The sequence below is a fragment of the Cervus canadensis genome, chromosome 13 (genome assembly GCF_019320065.1).
Source record: "Cervus canadensis isolate Bull #8, Minnesota chromosome 13, ASM1932006v1, whole genome shotgun sequence".
Classification (NCBI taxonomy): domain Eukaryota; kingdom Metazoa; phylum Chordata; class Mammalia; order Artiodactyla; family Cervidae; genus Cervus; species Cervus canadensis.
In genome coordinates, this window is record NC_057398.1 from 46672022 (window position 1) to 46688042 (window position 16021).

At 41.7% G+C, this 16021-nt stretch overlaps 1 protein-coding gene and 1 pseudogene across 2 annotated transcripts; one reads left to right on the forward strand and one right to left on the reverse strand.

The window, feature by feature from the left end:
* Positions 1–257: 257 nt before the first annotated feature.
* Positions 258–9749, reverse strand: HNRNPU (heterogeneous nuclear ribonucleoprotein U). Of its 2 annotated transcripts, none has more exons than XM_043486332.1 (14): positions 8814–9749; positions 7858–7969; positions 7699–7772; positions 5643–5782; positions 4977–5076; positions 4513–4625; positions 3936–4199; positions 3662–3781; positions 3199–3327; positions 2943–3111; positions 2454–2708; positions 2008–2192; positions 1573–1644; positions 258–1102 (listed from the first exon to the last, which is right to left on the reverse strand). In XM_043486332.1, the coding sequence occupies exons 1-14, from the start codon at positions 9502–9504 to the stop codon at positions 1049–1051; spliced, it is 2478 nt and encodes an 825-aa protein (XP_043342267.1). In that variant the 5' UTR covers positions 9505–9749; the 3' UTR covers positions 258–1048. The 2 variants fall into 2 exon arrangements, with proteins under 2 accessions (XP_043342267.1, XP_043342268.1); XM_043486333.1 differs by having other exon boundaries at positions 8871–9748.
* A 4513-nt stretch (positions 9750–14262) lies between these two features.
* On the forward strand, positions 14263–14980 carry LOC122452406 (annotated as a pseudogene).
* The last annotated feature ends 1041 nt before the right edge of the window (positions 14981–16021 follow it).

The following is a 16021-nucleotide window of genomic DNA, read 5'->3' on the forward strand; positions in this document are numbered from 1 at the left end:
TTTTATTGCAAACAAACGTCTAAATTAATTTCTCCACCCACTTTCTTTAGAAAGAAAAAGAAATCAGCAGGCTAAGGAGATACCCATTCAAGAACTGACATGATTAAAAATTAAGATATAAATGGGTGACTCACAATTTCATTAGCTTACAAAGATGGTGGAGTTAACTACTACAAGCACACTAGTTATACAGTATTTTGTGGGAGAAGGGCATACAGACATAGCTAACTTCATATAGATCCCATTAGACAACTGGATTTACAACAAGTTTTTTTAATAAGAAATGGGCAAAGCCAGCTTTCTTTTCAGAATCAAAATGCAGAACAAATGGAAAAATTATGGTACTTAAACCTTCACAAGTTTGAGCCTCCACAAATAATGCAACCAAGTTTTACATTTTTTAACAGCCCTTCTACATACACTCCATCTTCTCTATCTTAGTTCCAAATTTTATCTTCATTCCCAAATATGCCAATTCCATTGTTACTTAAAAAGAAAGAGCCTTCCCAGTTACTGTCAAAAACTACTATTTAGCTTACCCCTCCACTACTCAGCAAACTACAGAGAGGATGGAGTGTAATATGAGCAGTACAGAGTCTTATGCAATTCATGAGGACCACTAAGTCCTTACATGAATCTGGTTGCTAACATTTCTATCATATTGTGACAATGACTCCCGACTGTTATCTCTGTGAGAAATGGGGGGGAGTAAATTCTTAATAAAAGACACCAGGTACAAAGCAACATTTTACTTTTGTTGTGATAAAAAAAAAAGTCACATTTTACAGATAAAATGTAGAACCCTGAAATACTGACACATTCTCTTATCGTGCACAATGCTGAGGTTCTCTTACGATTCACTTTAAAACTGCAATTAAAAATGTACAAAAAAGAAAAGAAAAAAAAATCAACCCACAAAGCTTCTAAAAAAGGAACCCGCAGGCACTTCCTCTTGTGGAATGTTTAAAAAGTTAGCCTACTAAAGAAAACAGTCGACTTCTTGTGAAGGTTTTGGAGAAATATGTATCAGTTCGTTTTATTTGGGTATTCAATAATATCCTTGGTGATAATGCTGACTCCATGGCTTCTGACCCCAGAATTGCTGTAAGAGAAAATTTTTTTTTTAAAGAAAAAACATCAATAAGCCACTCAAATTGCTTTTAGGAAATGACAATCTAATTCAGAGTAATTGCTGGAAACAAATTTATACCTGTCATTCCTCTGATTTATCAAGCCAGATTTAGTTAGTATTAACATCCCATTACCAATACACATTACAAAAGGAAACACATTACGACTTCGGTTAGTTTATACAATTAAAGCTATCAGTAAAAAAAAAAACCGTATGAATTAAATATTACTTTATTAAAAAATGTTACGTTACAGCAAACTCCAATCTATCTCGCCTTCAAAAGATAGTATACAGCTACAACTGCAATACAACTCACAGCTTGCCCTGTAATACTTATTTATAAACACTTCAATCCCTGGACAAGATCTTTTTTCAAGATTGATTCTTATGAACTCAAAATACAATTAAATGCACATAAAAACATGTAAGGAATTACTTACACCCTGCTGCCACTGGTTGTAGCCCTGAGATTGATTTTTGTAGCCACGATTGTTTCCTCGTCCTCTGAAGTTCTACAAAAAAGAAAAAAATCTTTAAAGAACTCAGAACACAAGTTGTTAGGTTTATCTAAGGGGCAGGGGGGAAAGAGGGGACGTAGCTGCAGAAATGGATGGATGGGCAGTCAGCCATTAACCTGAACACTGCTGGGTTTCCTTTCAGGTGATTAAAACTTACTCACTAGGAGACATCACACCTGACTTGTTCCTATTAACAGTTAACACACCTAAAAATTAACATTAATGAATTTTACACATTTTATCATAATTATGCATATACACTGTGTTCTTAACTTCAGTGAAGCTGCGCCATCCTATTTAACCTCTCACACTAAGTTATATGGAGAATCAGTGTCTGCAGAGATCTTCAGTGATCACCTGGTTGTAGTTCCCTCTGTTAGGCATTCCACCTCTGTTGTAGTTCCCTCTGTTTGAATAACCGCCTCGGCTGGGAAAGACAGGGCCGCGAGGATATGGATAGCCAATTCCACCACTTCCGCCACCACCACCACCTCGCTGTGGCATGTTGCCCCTCCTGTTATAGCCACCACGATTCCCAGGAGCTAAAAAACAAGAAACGTTTCATTTAATAGTGTGTTACCTTCTTTACATGAGACTTAGGGTTCTTTTGGACCATTCCTTCATCTTCGGAGAAAAATGTTTAACCGTTCAACACAACCTAGATATGCTTACTAAGACAGCTTAAGATAATGCAGATCAAAAGCTTCCTATGTTAAATTCAGCTAAGTAATAATATAGACCCCAAAATAGAAGTTTACCATTTGTTTCAACCTTGGACCAAATAATATTCAAAATTAACTTGCCTCCTCCTCTGAAATTTCCACCACGCATATTGAATCCACCACGTCCTCTATGCCCACCGCCTCTGTTAAACTGGTTCTTGCCACTCTTATTTTTATTGCTCTTCTTTGAGCCTGTGTTCTGTTTCTTTTCCGGTGGAAGAGCCTTTTTGCTTTCTTCCTTATATTGCTCCAAAAGTTTCTGGGCTTCTTCCTTCTGAAGTTCAACATAGGTTATTTCATCAAAGCACTCAGCTACTTCTGGCAGAGTAAAGTTTCCTGCAAAACATAAAAGCATATTAACCTACAAACCCACTACATACACATTCACAACCCTAAAGCCTACAATTCTCAATCAGCTGTAATTCTTGCAAAACACACAATACCTAGTCATATTTTAATCACATTTTCTTACAAACACAAGTTAAATAAAAATGTTCATTTACAGTTAAACGGTTATTAATGATATTAACAGACAAATCACAGGCTATGTAACATAACAGAATGCCATGCCTTTCATTTTGAGAACTGCATGTTCTGGTAGGTCTTTCCCCTCTACTTCCGCCTTCTTCTGTGTTCTCTGCTTATAGTCTTCATCTTTTGGGCAAACTACAACAGCTTTTCGTTGGAAGCCTGCAAAGAGGCACATTTTTCTCCTCTGGGCAGCAGCAGACACATTTGTCTTTCAGAAAAAGAAAAAAGAAAGTTTATAACCCCAAACATTAATTCTACAATTATCAGTTTTTTCAACTTCAAAGTTACAGCTTACCTGATCCAAAATGAAATTTCGCTTCTTACGGGCAGCAATCTCAATAAACTTTCCAAGACACTGTGGAGCCCTCTGCAACAGCGTGTTCAGCTTTCCAGTATCTGCCATTTGCTTCTTAAAACCTGCCACCTTTTTTTTAAAATTGAAAAAAAATTTAAACATTGCCTTTCCTCAATGCTATAAGAAAGGACATTTTATCCTGTAACTCCACCCAATGCCAATCAACTCATGTTTATCTAAACTGGATAACTGAGTTAAAAAAACTTCTACAGAAAATGGAGTTTAGTCACTGGAAGAAAAGCACTTTTACCTTACAGGTAAAGCACCTACTTACAAAACCATTTAACTGCCCAAACTCAAAATCTCTAAAATACTAAACAAAATGGATAAAAACAAAAAGATTACCTAGAATAAATACCTTCTAGTCTTTTAAAAATGCTGAAATCAAGCCCATTTTACTTACCATCATTTTATCCATTATGGTGTTTGTTCCAAGAATGTTGTATTTACCAGGATTTTCTGCTGCATGTTTAGTAACCCAGGTAGTTTTTCCAGCTCCTGGCAAGCCAATCATCATAACCACCTACAATGCAAAGAATTCTTTAAATATTTTTTAATACACAAAAGCCCAGTTTACACATTTGAATTTTCACAGCCTTTTAATGAGAACAAGTACAGCAGTAAATTAAACAGAACTTTAGCCAAGCTTCAAAAAAATTTTTTTTCCAGTGACTTACTTCACAATCTTTCTTCTCTTCAGGCCCCTTTGGTCCTCTAACTCGATCCTCCAAGGGGACATTCTGGATAAAAGTATAGTCTTCAGGTATTGGAAAATATGGCTTTTCCTTCTGACCAAAATTAAATTCAACTGCACAGTTGTGGCACAGAACATGCGGGAAGAGTGGTCGTCCAGCAAGAACCTCCTTACTGATTTTGAAGGCAATGCCAAGATCTTGTCCATTCTTTGCATAAGACAGTTCTACTTCATCACTTTCAAAGTTCTATTAATTGGAGAGAAAAATGAATGGGTTTTAATCTGCTTCTTGTAACACTTCTTTAAAAAAAAAAAAAAACACCTAGGAGTAAAGCTTATCTTGTGGATATTTAGGTTATATGTTAAAATAGCTTGGTGTGAACAACTAAAACACCTATGTCCACAAACAGAAATTAATACTACCCAAAAAGACTAGATTTTCGGATCAACTTCATATTAAGTTTTCAGTCAAAATCAATCAGTAAATGAAAAGTTTGATATAACTAAAATAATCTTATCTAATAACTTGCCATTTACATAGAAATTTAGCTATGACTTACAGCAAAACATGTAATCACATCATTTTCATCAAACTTCTCTCCGTAATCTTCAGTCTCACAGTTGCATGTTTTTATTCCTTTTAGAGAATACCCATAAGAAAATTCTTCTTCACCTAAGAAAATGATTAACTTTCATTATATCAAGTCTCTGAAACAATACACTGACCCATTATTTTTTCAAGATGTGGGGTTCAAGAATACACTATACTGACTTTATACTAGATATAAAAAGAGCTAGGTGGTTAGTTAACTAGTTGACAAATTGCATGACATGATAACATTCTATTTGAACCATCAGCCATAAACCAAGTAACTATAAAGAAAAGCTAAAATTTAACCTGTGCTAATGTTACTGTTATTCATCTCTAAAAAATAGGCAAAAAGTTTAGAATGCCTTCTAACTACTGAAATCAAACCCTAAATAAACACTCAAGAGTACCAAGATACTCAAATGGAAACTTTACCAAGCAACATTCCACTTGTGGTTAGTGACCACCCAATCCGAACTTCATGTATATCAATATCTTTCGTATATAAATGCCTCACTGGGATCTTCTCTGTAACCTGAAAGTCAAAGATAAACAAACTGTAAACCAAGGAAAATAAACCACTCAATCAACCCTGGTTTATTTCATTTGGGCAATGGGCTAATCCTTCTTCAGCTACTAAGTACAAAGACACACCAACTTTACTTTACACTCCCCCCAACATTTACAAGAACTTCAAATTTTAAGGGCTTATAACTTGAAACTGAAAATGTACTTGGTTGATTCACATTTAAAAGAAAATGTTGAAATTATATATTCTCATACTCAAAACCAACTTAAGTTTATTCTTTGACAAGTATTTTTCAGAACAAAAGCAGGAGCCTAACCAAATTTTTTTCCAATCCTTTGGTGGGCCTTTCAAGTGCCTGATAAAAAATGAACACCCTAAGTAAAAATTATGCTGGCTCTATCTACATGGCAACTTCTAATATAACAAACATCTTCAACTACTATAAAACATAGGGTTAGTCCCTCTTGTAACCCACAAAAATTTGAAAACATACAAGTTCCACTGATTATCTAGTAACAGGCAAAAACCTCACAAAGCATCAGAAAAAAAGAACATCACAAAACTACTTTTACCTTCATCTCAAAACAGACTTTGCCTTTTGACACACCATAAGATGCCCTTCCTCCAGCCCACAGAAAAGCAAAACTCTCCATGGTAAGGGAAGAAGCACTGAGGCGATCTCTTGATATTTTAAAATGTAGATCACAATTATCTGCAATTATATCAAATACCGTATTATTTCTTTTGATATCCACTATAAACATCTGCTATGTAGACAAAGCTATTATTAAATTTTCACATATTTCTGAATGCTGCATACATTTTTGCAGATGCTGTTCTAAGTTTCAGTTTAAACCCCACTCCCACCAAGTCATTCTTGCCAAATTATGAACTGAAGTGTACACTACCTATGCAGCTAACAAATATCAAGGTTTAGTTTATGAGTATTTTATTTATATAAAATAATCAAGACAATGTGACATTTATACATACCTGCTCTGCTCTTTACCTTGATTTAGAGGCAAGCAGTAGAGGATAGCAGGAAATCAAAGTGAAGCATGCCAGACCAGGCAGAATTTACCAGTGCCACAATAAAACTGAAGCGAGGCCATGACCAAGTATTTTAAAGAGTATGAGCTGTTGATCCTCACTTTACAGGGGTTCTAGACCTTAAATTCTTTGCTAAAATTTGTTAAGGCAATCTCAGTCTATACAATACAAACCTGGTCATCAATGCTGTTACTACTACAGCATTTTAGGTCCCCTTTCCCCAGATTTGCCTGTTAATACGAATGGGGGATTACACACTTTGGAGTAATCCAAATCCAAAACGACTTTAACCTAGCTACCTTTGGGTCACTGGCTCATTAGCATGCACCTTCTGAGTTCTCAGTGGAGGCAACACTAAATTAAGAAAGCTACTTTCTTAAGTTTTACTGGTGAGATGAAATTATACCTACAGTCTGGAATTCCTTACATAAGCTTTGCTCTTTACATTTCTCATAGAAATGTTCAATAGATTACACTTGAACCCAATAATGCACTTAAACTGGTATCCCTCGATGAGCTAGAAAGTCTTATACCAGCATTATCTTCCTAAACCATTGCTTCGTATCTCGCCAATTTTAAGCAACTAAACTTTAAACGTAAAACATTCAACTACTCTTCCATACGCAGTTCTGTTAAAAAAAAAAAAAAGACTCCACTACGTTGACTATATGTAAACGGTATGTAATAAAAAGTCAAGACTTACATTTACACTACCATACACATCTAAATAAAATAGGTATTCCAAAACAGGAGAATCTAAGATTCAACTCCTTAGATCTACAAGACAGGATGACACCTTACCTCTAAGCAGTTATTTCTACCCTTTTTTCTGTTTATCACAAAATTCTACTCTCTGATCAAAATACTAAAGCAATGATTTTGTATGTATGTGAGAAAAATTAGGAATCTGACTGCCAAGGCCCATTTAGAGGTTTGCAATACTTCCTCATACTCAATTGCAACCCAACTGGGTAAAGTAGCAGTATTTACAGCGCTGTCATTGATACCATTCGCTGCTGAAGAAAGCTAGTGGCCCAGTGATAGCCCACTGCTGCTGCCCCAGGTCTTTGGAAGAAACCAACTTAGGTTAAAGCAGCAGCTACTGAACTGGAATTGAGAACAAAAGAGCAGTTATTGAGAAAGTAATATTACAATCTTTTAGAATAGGGAATATCGTGATGTGCTAATGGGAAAGTCATTAATAAATACTTAACTAGCCCAAGTAGCTCACTTAACATAATTCCACCAAAAAAAAAATGACATTACTTTTATTGTAGACCCTATAGGGACAAATTATAGTCTTACAAGTTTCTATTAGCTAGACAGTCAAATACTGACATTCATTTCACATTCCTACAAATGAAAATTTTAAAATCATACCAAAAAATAATCAAATTGTTAGAGCCTCTAAAACTATCAATACAACTGCTGGACTAAATTAAGTGACCAGAATCTGAATAAAAGCCACCATCTAATTTTAAACGAACCGTTTACACACATTAAGTTTTCTAACATTTTGTAACCAGAAATCACATTTGATAACTGAGGGAGGAACGAGGGAGAAACAGCTTCACTTACAAGTATCAAGACAAACCACTGTGTCGTCGAAGTGTTCATCTTCTTCTTCAACAGGTGGCTGAGGAGATTTGGCTCTGAAAAGACAGAATTGTCTCCTGATACAACTTTCCCCACCAAAGGATAATGAACATGTGACAAAACTAGGTTAGCATCCTCTACCTGCTATACTTGTTCTCTTCAATGTACTCAAAATAGCCACGGCCATGATCTTCTCGAGGTCTTTTAACACCTCTCTTTTTATCTCCGCCTTTCTGTTCTGTTTTGCCGTCTCCTACAACACACACGACACCGCTGTGTAAGATACCACGGCACGCCGCCACAACAAACAGAAAATCCCTTTCTTGTTGGAGGTTCCCTAAAGCTCCACTTGTACATTGTCGTGATTTCAATCAATGACTCACTTGCGAATTCAAACAACAATCTGCTTGGAACCGGTTTGGAGTCAGTGACGCAGTCTAAGGACATTGCTAATTTTGCCAGTCCACTCGAATATTCCAGAAAACTAATGAAAATTTAGCGCGGCCCAGGCTCGGCGCCCACGTGTACCCCAGAGAGTGTTCAGGAAAGGGGGAGGGGCCGAAGCTCCCCGCCCGCACTCCCCTCCCCCCACCCGGGCCCGCGCTCCCCGCGGCCGCATTGTACTGCTCGCCGCGGGCCCCGCCCGGCGCCGCCCCGCCCGCCGGAAGTGACGTAACGCCGAGCCCGGCGCGCCTTGCACAATACCGCGGCCCGGAGCCGCCACGGCGCGCCGCCGGGGCCCCGGGCCTCCCCTCCCCCCGAGACATGTGCCCGCACCGCGCGCACGCAGCGCGACGGCGCCTCCGCGGCTCCTCCCCCTCCAGCGGCAGCTGCAGCCTCCCCCCTCCCCACCCCGGCTCTCCAGCCACATAATGGAGGCGCCGCCACCGCCGTCACACACCGAGCCGAGGCCTCACGCCTAATCCGGGATTCCCCGCGCCCCGCCCGCCCCCCTCCAGCAGTCCCCAGCCCCCAGGGGTGCTCCCTCCCGCGGCGGGTTTCCTCCCCCCCCGCCCTGCGGGGCTCCGGCAGGCCTGGGCACGGTCCCCACCCCGCGCGGGCCTCCCGCCGCGCGCAGCCAACCACGCAGCACTCACCCGCCGCCGGAGCCCCGGGGCGACCGCCGCCTCCGCCGCCTTCCGCCTTCTTCTTACCTCCCGCCTGCTGCTGGCCCTGCCTCGCCCCGGGCGGCGCCACCGTCACCGCGAACAGCGACGTGGGGCCGCTGCTCTTCCCCGCGGCCTCCTTGGCGGCCCCGCGCTGCTGCTGGGGTTGTTGCTGCGGCGCCGCCGGCGGTTGAGGCTGCTGCTCCCCGTGCCCGTTCTCGTCGCCCGCGCCTTCCTCCTCTTCTCCGAGCTCATCCTCCCCTTCCTGGAAGCCCTGGTCGTCGCCGTTCTCGTCCTCCGAGGCGGCCTCTTCCTCCTCCATTGGGCCCGAGTCGGCCGCCCCCGCGGCGCCGTTCTCCTCCCCGAGCTCCATCTGGTCGCCATCCAAGGCGGCGATCCCTTCCTCCTCCTCCTCCTCTTCCTCCTCGTCGTCGTCGCCGCCGGCCGCGGCCTCCTGCTCGAGGCCTGCTCCCGAGCGCCCGGCGGAATCCCCGCCCAGGTCTAGGCTGCCGTTCCCGGGCTCCATGGCGGGGCGGCCCCCGGCCTCCTCGTCGTCCAGCGCGGCCTGGAGACGCTCCATGAGCTCGGCCTTGAGGCCCTTGTCGGACAGGCGCCGCTTCTTGAGCTCCTCCTTCAGCTCCGACACCTTCAGCTTTTTCACATTAACAGGCGAGGAACTCATGGTGAGGCCCCGATTCACCGCTAGGCGCTGGCTCAAACTCGGCTCCGCTCACTCGGCCACTGGCGGCGGCTGCGGCTGCTCCTTGGCCCGGGCGGCGGCTGCGGCTGCGGCTGGAGGTGGGTTCGTGCTGCAGAGCGGATCCGCCTGGTGTCGAACGGCGCCAATTCCTTTCACCGAGTTCGCGAGGGAGACGCGGAGACTCGCCTGGCGCGAGCGAGCACGCAACGTCCTCTCGCAGGGGCGGCACCGCGCACGTAATATAGCCGCCCCGCCTCTGCGCCGGTGGAGCGCCCGCGCTCGCCCCGCCCCGCCCCGCCTGAGCGGCGGGCCGGGAGCGCGGCGCCGCGCACTGCGCTTCCAATTGGGACCGAGCTAATGGAGGAGGTGGAAACCGCCTTCAGTTAAACCGACCGGCTGCAACCTCTATTGGCCTTTCCAGCACTTTGGTGGCAGTATTCGTTTATGCTCTTTGCTTTCCGGCCAGGAGGCTGGCTTCTACCCAAATGCTTTCATCCTCAACTTGGTATTTTCAGCTGGAATCAGCCACCTCTTCTTCCATTTTAGATTTATCTTATCTGTTTCTCCAGCTATTTGCTTAGAACTCCTTAAAATTTTGATTTGATTTGTACAAACTGACAGTCTTGCGCAGGGGATTTTCTTCTGCTTAATAATTGGTTTAATTTTCCTAAATCCTAACTTGGGAGTTGAATTTTAGACTCAGGAAGGGCCTTTCTTTTGTCTCCCATGACCTCTGATGCAGGGTTTAGGAGATCATGTTTGTTTTTAAAGAGTGTCCTCCACTCCATACTGCAAAGCGGACTTTGCAGGCCTTGTCATGGTACTAATAGCCAAAGAAGTTAGCCTCAGAATTGCATTTCTGTGTTTTCTTTGTATCTACCAAGAAGGCAAACCTCCTGTAAGATTTATTCTGTCCAATTTAGGACCTGGTCATGCAGTTATGCAATCTCTTTAACTAACAGTGAGGATAAGACCCCCAGCTAGGTCACACACTTTGGTTCTATTCCTATGGCTATACCTTTGGCAAAACTATGCCAAAGCGCTAATAAAAGCTTATGAAAAAATAAAAGGCTGTGATTTTGTGAAAAGAAAAATAACTCTCACTCTCAAAGAGAAATTTATTTTGGTGTGTCTTAGAAGTTTAATTTTTCCTTTTACTAAATAAGAGGTGAGTGAATGTTCTTCCAGTTTTCCAGAATTTAGATATGTGATAAGAGATGAATGTCTTAAACCCCAGAGAATCTGCACAGTGGCTAGCCAGTGGTCTAGTCTAGTCTAAGGTCAGCTATATTGCTTGGTGCTTTAGCTGGCACAAGGCTGCCCCAATTTTAATTCAAAATTTAGAAAAATACACATTTAACTTTCTCCCATAGTATGGTTTAACTGATTAATAAATTTTATTTTTAAAGTTCTCTTCAATGGCTTTTAAGAATCTTGTATTTTACAGTGCAGTCATATATGAAGATGAAATATTAACATTTGTGAAATGATTTGAGTTGAAATTGATTATGTATAGTACTAGTAATTCTCAGTTCAAGCTGATGGAGGCAGAAGGGATAGCACCCAAAATAGGAACTTCCAAACAGTGCCAAAAACTCATTTTAGCCTTTGGTTATAATATCCTTAGAGCTTACAAACAAGTGGCAAACTGAAATTTGAACTTTTCAGGTTCTTCGCCCTTGTTCAAAATGGGAAAAGAATTACAGGGGGGCTTCCATGTTCACAAAATAAGTAATTAGTCCCCCAATGAATCAGAATTAAATATGGTAATTATGGTGGTCATTTTTGTGTCCTTAGATATGACTTACATGTTTAAATGTTACCAACATGAAAGCAATTTCTGTTTAACTGGGAAAAACTAAATTGTGAAAATAAAGTTCATATACCTAAATATCAATTTATAACAATTATTCTTGGTATGTTAAATTAATTGTAAAAATAAACATGAAATATAACTTTAGATACTCCTTGGAAGAAAAGTTATGACCAACTTAGCATATTAAAAAGCAGAGACATTACTTTGCCAACAAAGGTCCATCTAGTCAAGGCTGTGGTTTTTCCAGTAGTTATGTATGGATATGACAGTTGGACTATAAAGAAAGCTGAGTGCCAAAGAATTGATGCTTTTGAACTGTGGTGCTGGAGAAGACTCTTGAGAGTCCTTTGGACTGCAAGGAGATCCAACCAGTCCATCCTAAAGGAGATCAGTCCTGGGTGTTCATTGGAAGGACTGATGTTGAAGTTGAAACTCCAATACTTTAGCCACCTGGTGCGAAGAAGACTCATTTGAAAAGACCCTGATGCTGGGAAAGATTGAGTTCAGGAGGAGAAGTGGACGACAGAGGTTGAGATGGTTGGATGGCATCACTGACTCAATGGACTTGAGTTTGGGTAAACTCCGGGAGTTGGTGATGGACAGGCAGGCCTGGCGTGCTGCAGTCCATGGGGTCGCAAAGAGTCGGACACGACTGAGCAACTGAACTGAATAACTTTAGATGGGCGTGAGAAATCTTCATGGCTTTGTCTCCAAGAGCTTTGTATCACAAAGATCATCTTCAGTCTGCTCATTACATGGCCCAAGAACCCAGGTCCTCCTCCCACCCCAGGCTTCTTTCATTACACTGGGCCTTCCGAGACAACATTCAACAGAAAAACTGTTTTTATAAATGCTTAACGGGGCTTTCCTGGTGGCTCAGAGGTAAAGAACCAGCCTGCCAATGCAGCACACAGGGGTTCAGTCCCTGGGTTGGGAAGATCCCCTGGAGAAGGAAATGGCAACCCACTCCAGTGTTCTTGCCTGGGAAATCCCATAGACAGAGGGGCTTGGGGGCTACAGTAAACGGGGTTGCAAAGAATCAGACATGAGTTATCAACTAGACAACAACAACAAATGCTCAAAGAGCCATCATCTTGCTGTTTGTCCTTTTTACAAGCAATATTTTACCACTTGAAAATACAAATAGTGACTTCACTTTCCTAATAGTTTTTCTTCTTATGTTTTTAATGCTGTCATGATAGTCCTGTTCTACAGAGACCAGTAAAAGTACAGATCACTTTCTCTAAACTGCTGAGGGATCTGTCAAAAATTTGATATTCCCCCTTTTTGAAATCCTGGAGACCACCAAGAATACAGAGTGGAAGAGAGGGTAAATTAATTTCAACAGTAAAAAGAAAAAAATGATTAGTGAATAGCCCGTAGGTAATAAATCTATGACAGGGCATTACAGAGTTAGGGTGCTCAGAATATGTAGCTTACATTTTGAAGTTGAAACAAAGGCACATACCTGGATGTTATAGTTTGTCATACAGTTCACCCAGCAAATATTTTTTAGCACCTTCTCTTAAGCACTAGGAATACAGCAGTGAACTATGTAATTATGCCTTCATTCTCTTAGGGACAATTAGCCAATAAGTTAAAATAGACGCAAAGAGTCGGACACGTCTAAGAGACTGAACTGAACAAGTATGTCCGGGAAATGTAAAACAGGAGAGGGGCAAGGTGTGCTGGGGTTGGGGGAGTTTTTCAGTTATAAATGGGGTAGTCTGGGGAGCCTGAGCAGTAAGGTAATATTTGAGTAAATATCTCAAAGAGGTGGAGGGAACAGTAAGTAGTCCTGAAGGGGAAGATAGGCAGGGAGTTGAGGGGAGGTACAGATTGCCAGCAGCCTTGTCAGTGGCTTGTAAGGACTTTGGCTTCTGCCTCCAGTGAGAAGGAAGATACTGAAGGGTTGTTACTAGTGAGGAGATAAGAACTGGCAGGACTGCTAGATTCAATGGACTCAAGATGCTATTTCATGTACGTCTTTTTTTTTTTTTTTTGGTATAGAAAATCAATGCCAGTTTAATAAAAGAAGCAAGAAACACACTGAGATACATTTGTCAATCTTCTTACAAAAATGTGAGAAGTTACAAGTACCTACAAATTACTAAGTATTAACAGTACACTTTCATATAGACTAACAGAAATGCACAGCAGGGAGGGAGGATGTTTCAAATTCCGGTTAAATATACAGCCATAAATATCAGACAAACAAGGGCTGCAGTCCCAGTTAGATAGCATAGTGGCTGTGTGATCTTGCGCAAGCTATTTATCTCTCTGTGCCTGAGAGTATTTACATCTAAAATGATACCCGCCTCATGAGGTTGTTGGGAAAATGCATTGAGATAGTATAAACTCTGAGGACAGGGCTGGAAGCACAGTAAGAGCTCAGTATATGTTAGTCTTCATTAGCTACTTTGAGCAATTCAATAAGCTTAAGAAAATCTGGAGTTGGATTGCTAAATCTTATTTAGGAAATTATACATATCGTATAAATTGTCAATGAATTGTTCACAGTGAAATGTCAGTCTGGGAAAAAAATGAAGTCTGGATAGGAGAGTGCAGGCTTTGCTTCTAGGCATGGCACTGTTACTGTAACCAGTTGGGGGACCTTTGGCAAATTGCACCATCTCTCTGGATGTTTGTTTCCTCATCTATAAACGAAGCAGAGCAGACTGGAAGATTCGTAGAGTCCCTCTAGGGTGAAACTTCTGTGAATCTCCTGTTTGCTGACTCCACACTGTCCATGGAGGAGCACTATTTAAACTTTGAAATATTGATTATTCATATTCAAATTTTACTTGTTACATTCAAAACTTTGCATTAGAGTCTTGAAGCATTTCATAATTAATTAGTAGACATGAGATTTAAACTAGAGTATCACAGCTTTTAAATTTTAAGTGGTACAAAATATTCTCATTTATATGGAAAAACTCAAACGAGCTTTTTGGCCAACCCAATACTTTCTTGGATACCGCAACAGGCTAAGAGGTTTAAAGTAAAGGGTTTCTCCAAAAGCAAACCAGATTCCCACTGCCATGGCTTTCTGTGCTTCCCATTACTGCTGCAGTGTCCCCACTGGTACCGACACCACCATCTGCTCCTCTGATAAACGCTGCCCATGTGGACTCAGCCTGCCCAGCACCTGCCCACACACAGTTTGGTTAGCGGAGCCAACCTGCTGTGACAGCTGCCCCCCACCATGCTACATTCCTTGACCCTGTGTGCCCACGTGCTTCCTGCTCCACCCTCCCAGCCCACCCCAGGCCTGGAGACGGTCAACCTCGCAAGCTTCACTCAGCCCTGGGATGAGCCCTCCATCCCAAGCTGCTGCTGACCGATGGCTGCCTCCCTCAGTGTCTGGTGATAATATGGAAGCTATCTCTTCAGCATTCACTTGCCTCAGTATATTTATTATGTATAGAGGCAGACCAGATGGCCTAGATATGGACAACCTACCATTCATCTTAATGGAAAGAAAATCAAGAAATTTGTTATGGCTATTTGGCTGAGTGTCATTTGGTTCATTTGGGCAGGTGACTGTCATCTATTATCAAAGGTATTGAAATCTATCAGACCTCAGATTGTATTTTCTTGGTCATGTTGCTTCCTAGATCCCATTTCTTCTTTTTTTTTTTTTTAGATCCCATTTCTTATACTGAGTATTTTCATAGAGAAAAATGTAATTTCTTGATGAGTTTTTCAATAAACTTTATTTCTGTGACAACAAATAAGTAAGTGGTTTCTGTAGGAACTATCTTGCCTTTAATGTTATGAATCTGTCTTCACACTCATTATATAATGTCTGTAGAATAAAATGTGCCCATTAGAAACCTGCAGAAAAACTGGAATCATGTAGTTCATAGTAAAATATGAGGGTTTTTCTGATAAATATTTACCAGGTGAAGAGTGATTAACATTTAGCAAAACTCATTTAACACGGAGGCAGGATGAGCAATGAGGAGTTTATAGAAAGTGCACACCATTATACCTTACCAGTGACTGGTCAGTATCACAGTACCTAATTTAAAAAGAGGAAGAAAATGTTTGAACCATTCTGAACCACAGTCAAGAATGCATGAAAAGACTAAAGCGATTATGACCTCATAAGTTCCCACCTTCTACCTGTGATGTGATTGTCTATTTTGAAGTTTGTCTCAGTTCCTTGAGGGCAGGGAGGGGAACATGACTTTTCCAGCAGGTGTGCACTGTCTTCGCTCAACATTCACAGAGAGCGAGGCACTGCACTGGGGAACAAGGAAGGAGAGCTGAAATAAAAAATATCCCTTAAGAATGCGTGAACTGCACTGCAACCCTGACTTGAACTGAAGGATTCTTGATTTAAAAGAGAGTTATTGGGCTTCCCTGGTGTCTCAGTGGTAAAGAATCTGCCTGCAGGAGACGTGGGTTTGATCCCTGATCCAGGAGCAACCTAGCCCGTGTGCCCCAACTACTGGGCCTGTGCTCTAGAGCCCAGGAAGCACAAATACTGAGCCCACGTGCCGCAGCTACTGAAGTCTGGGTGCCCTAAAACCCATGCTCTGCAACAAGAGAAGCCACCACAATGAGAAGCCTGGGCCCTGCCACGAGAGAGTAACCTCTGATCACCACAACTAGAGAATGCCCAATGCAGCAATGAAGACCCAGCACAGCCAAAAATAAATAAATAAAAATTAAAAG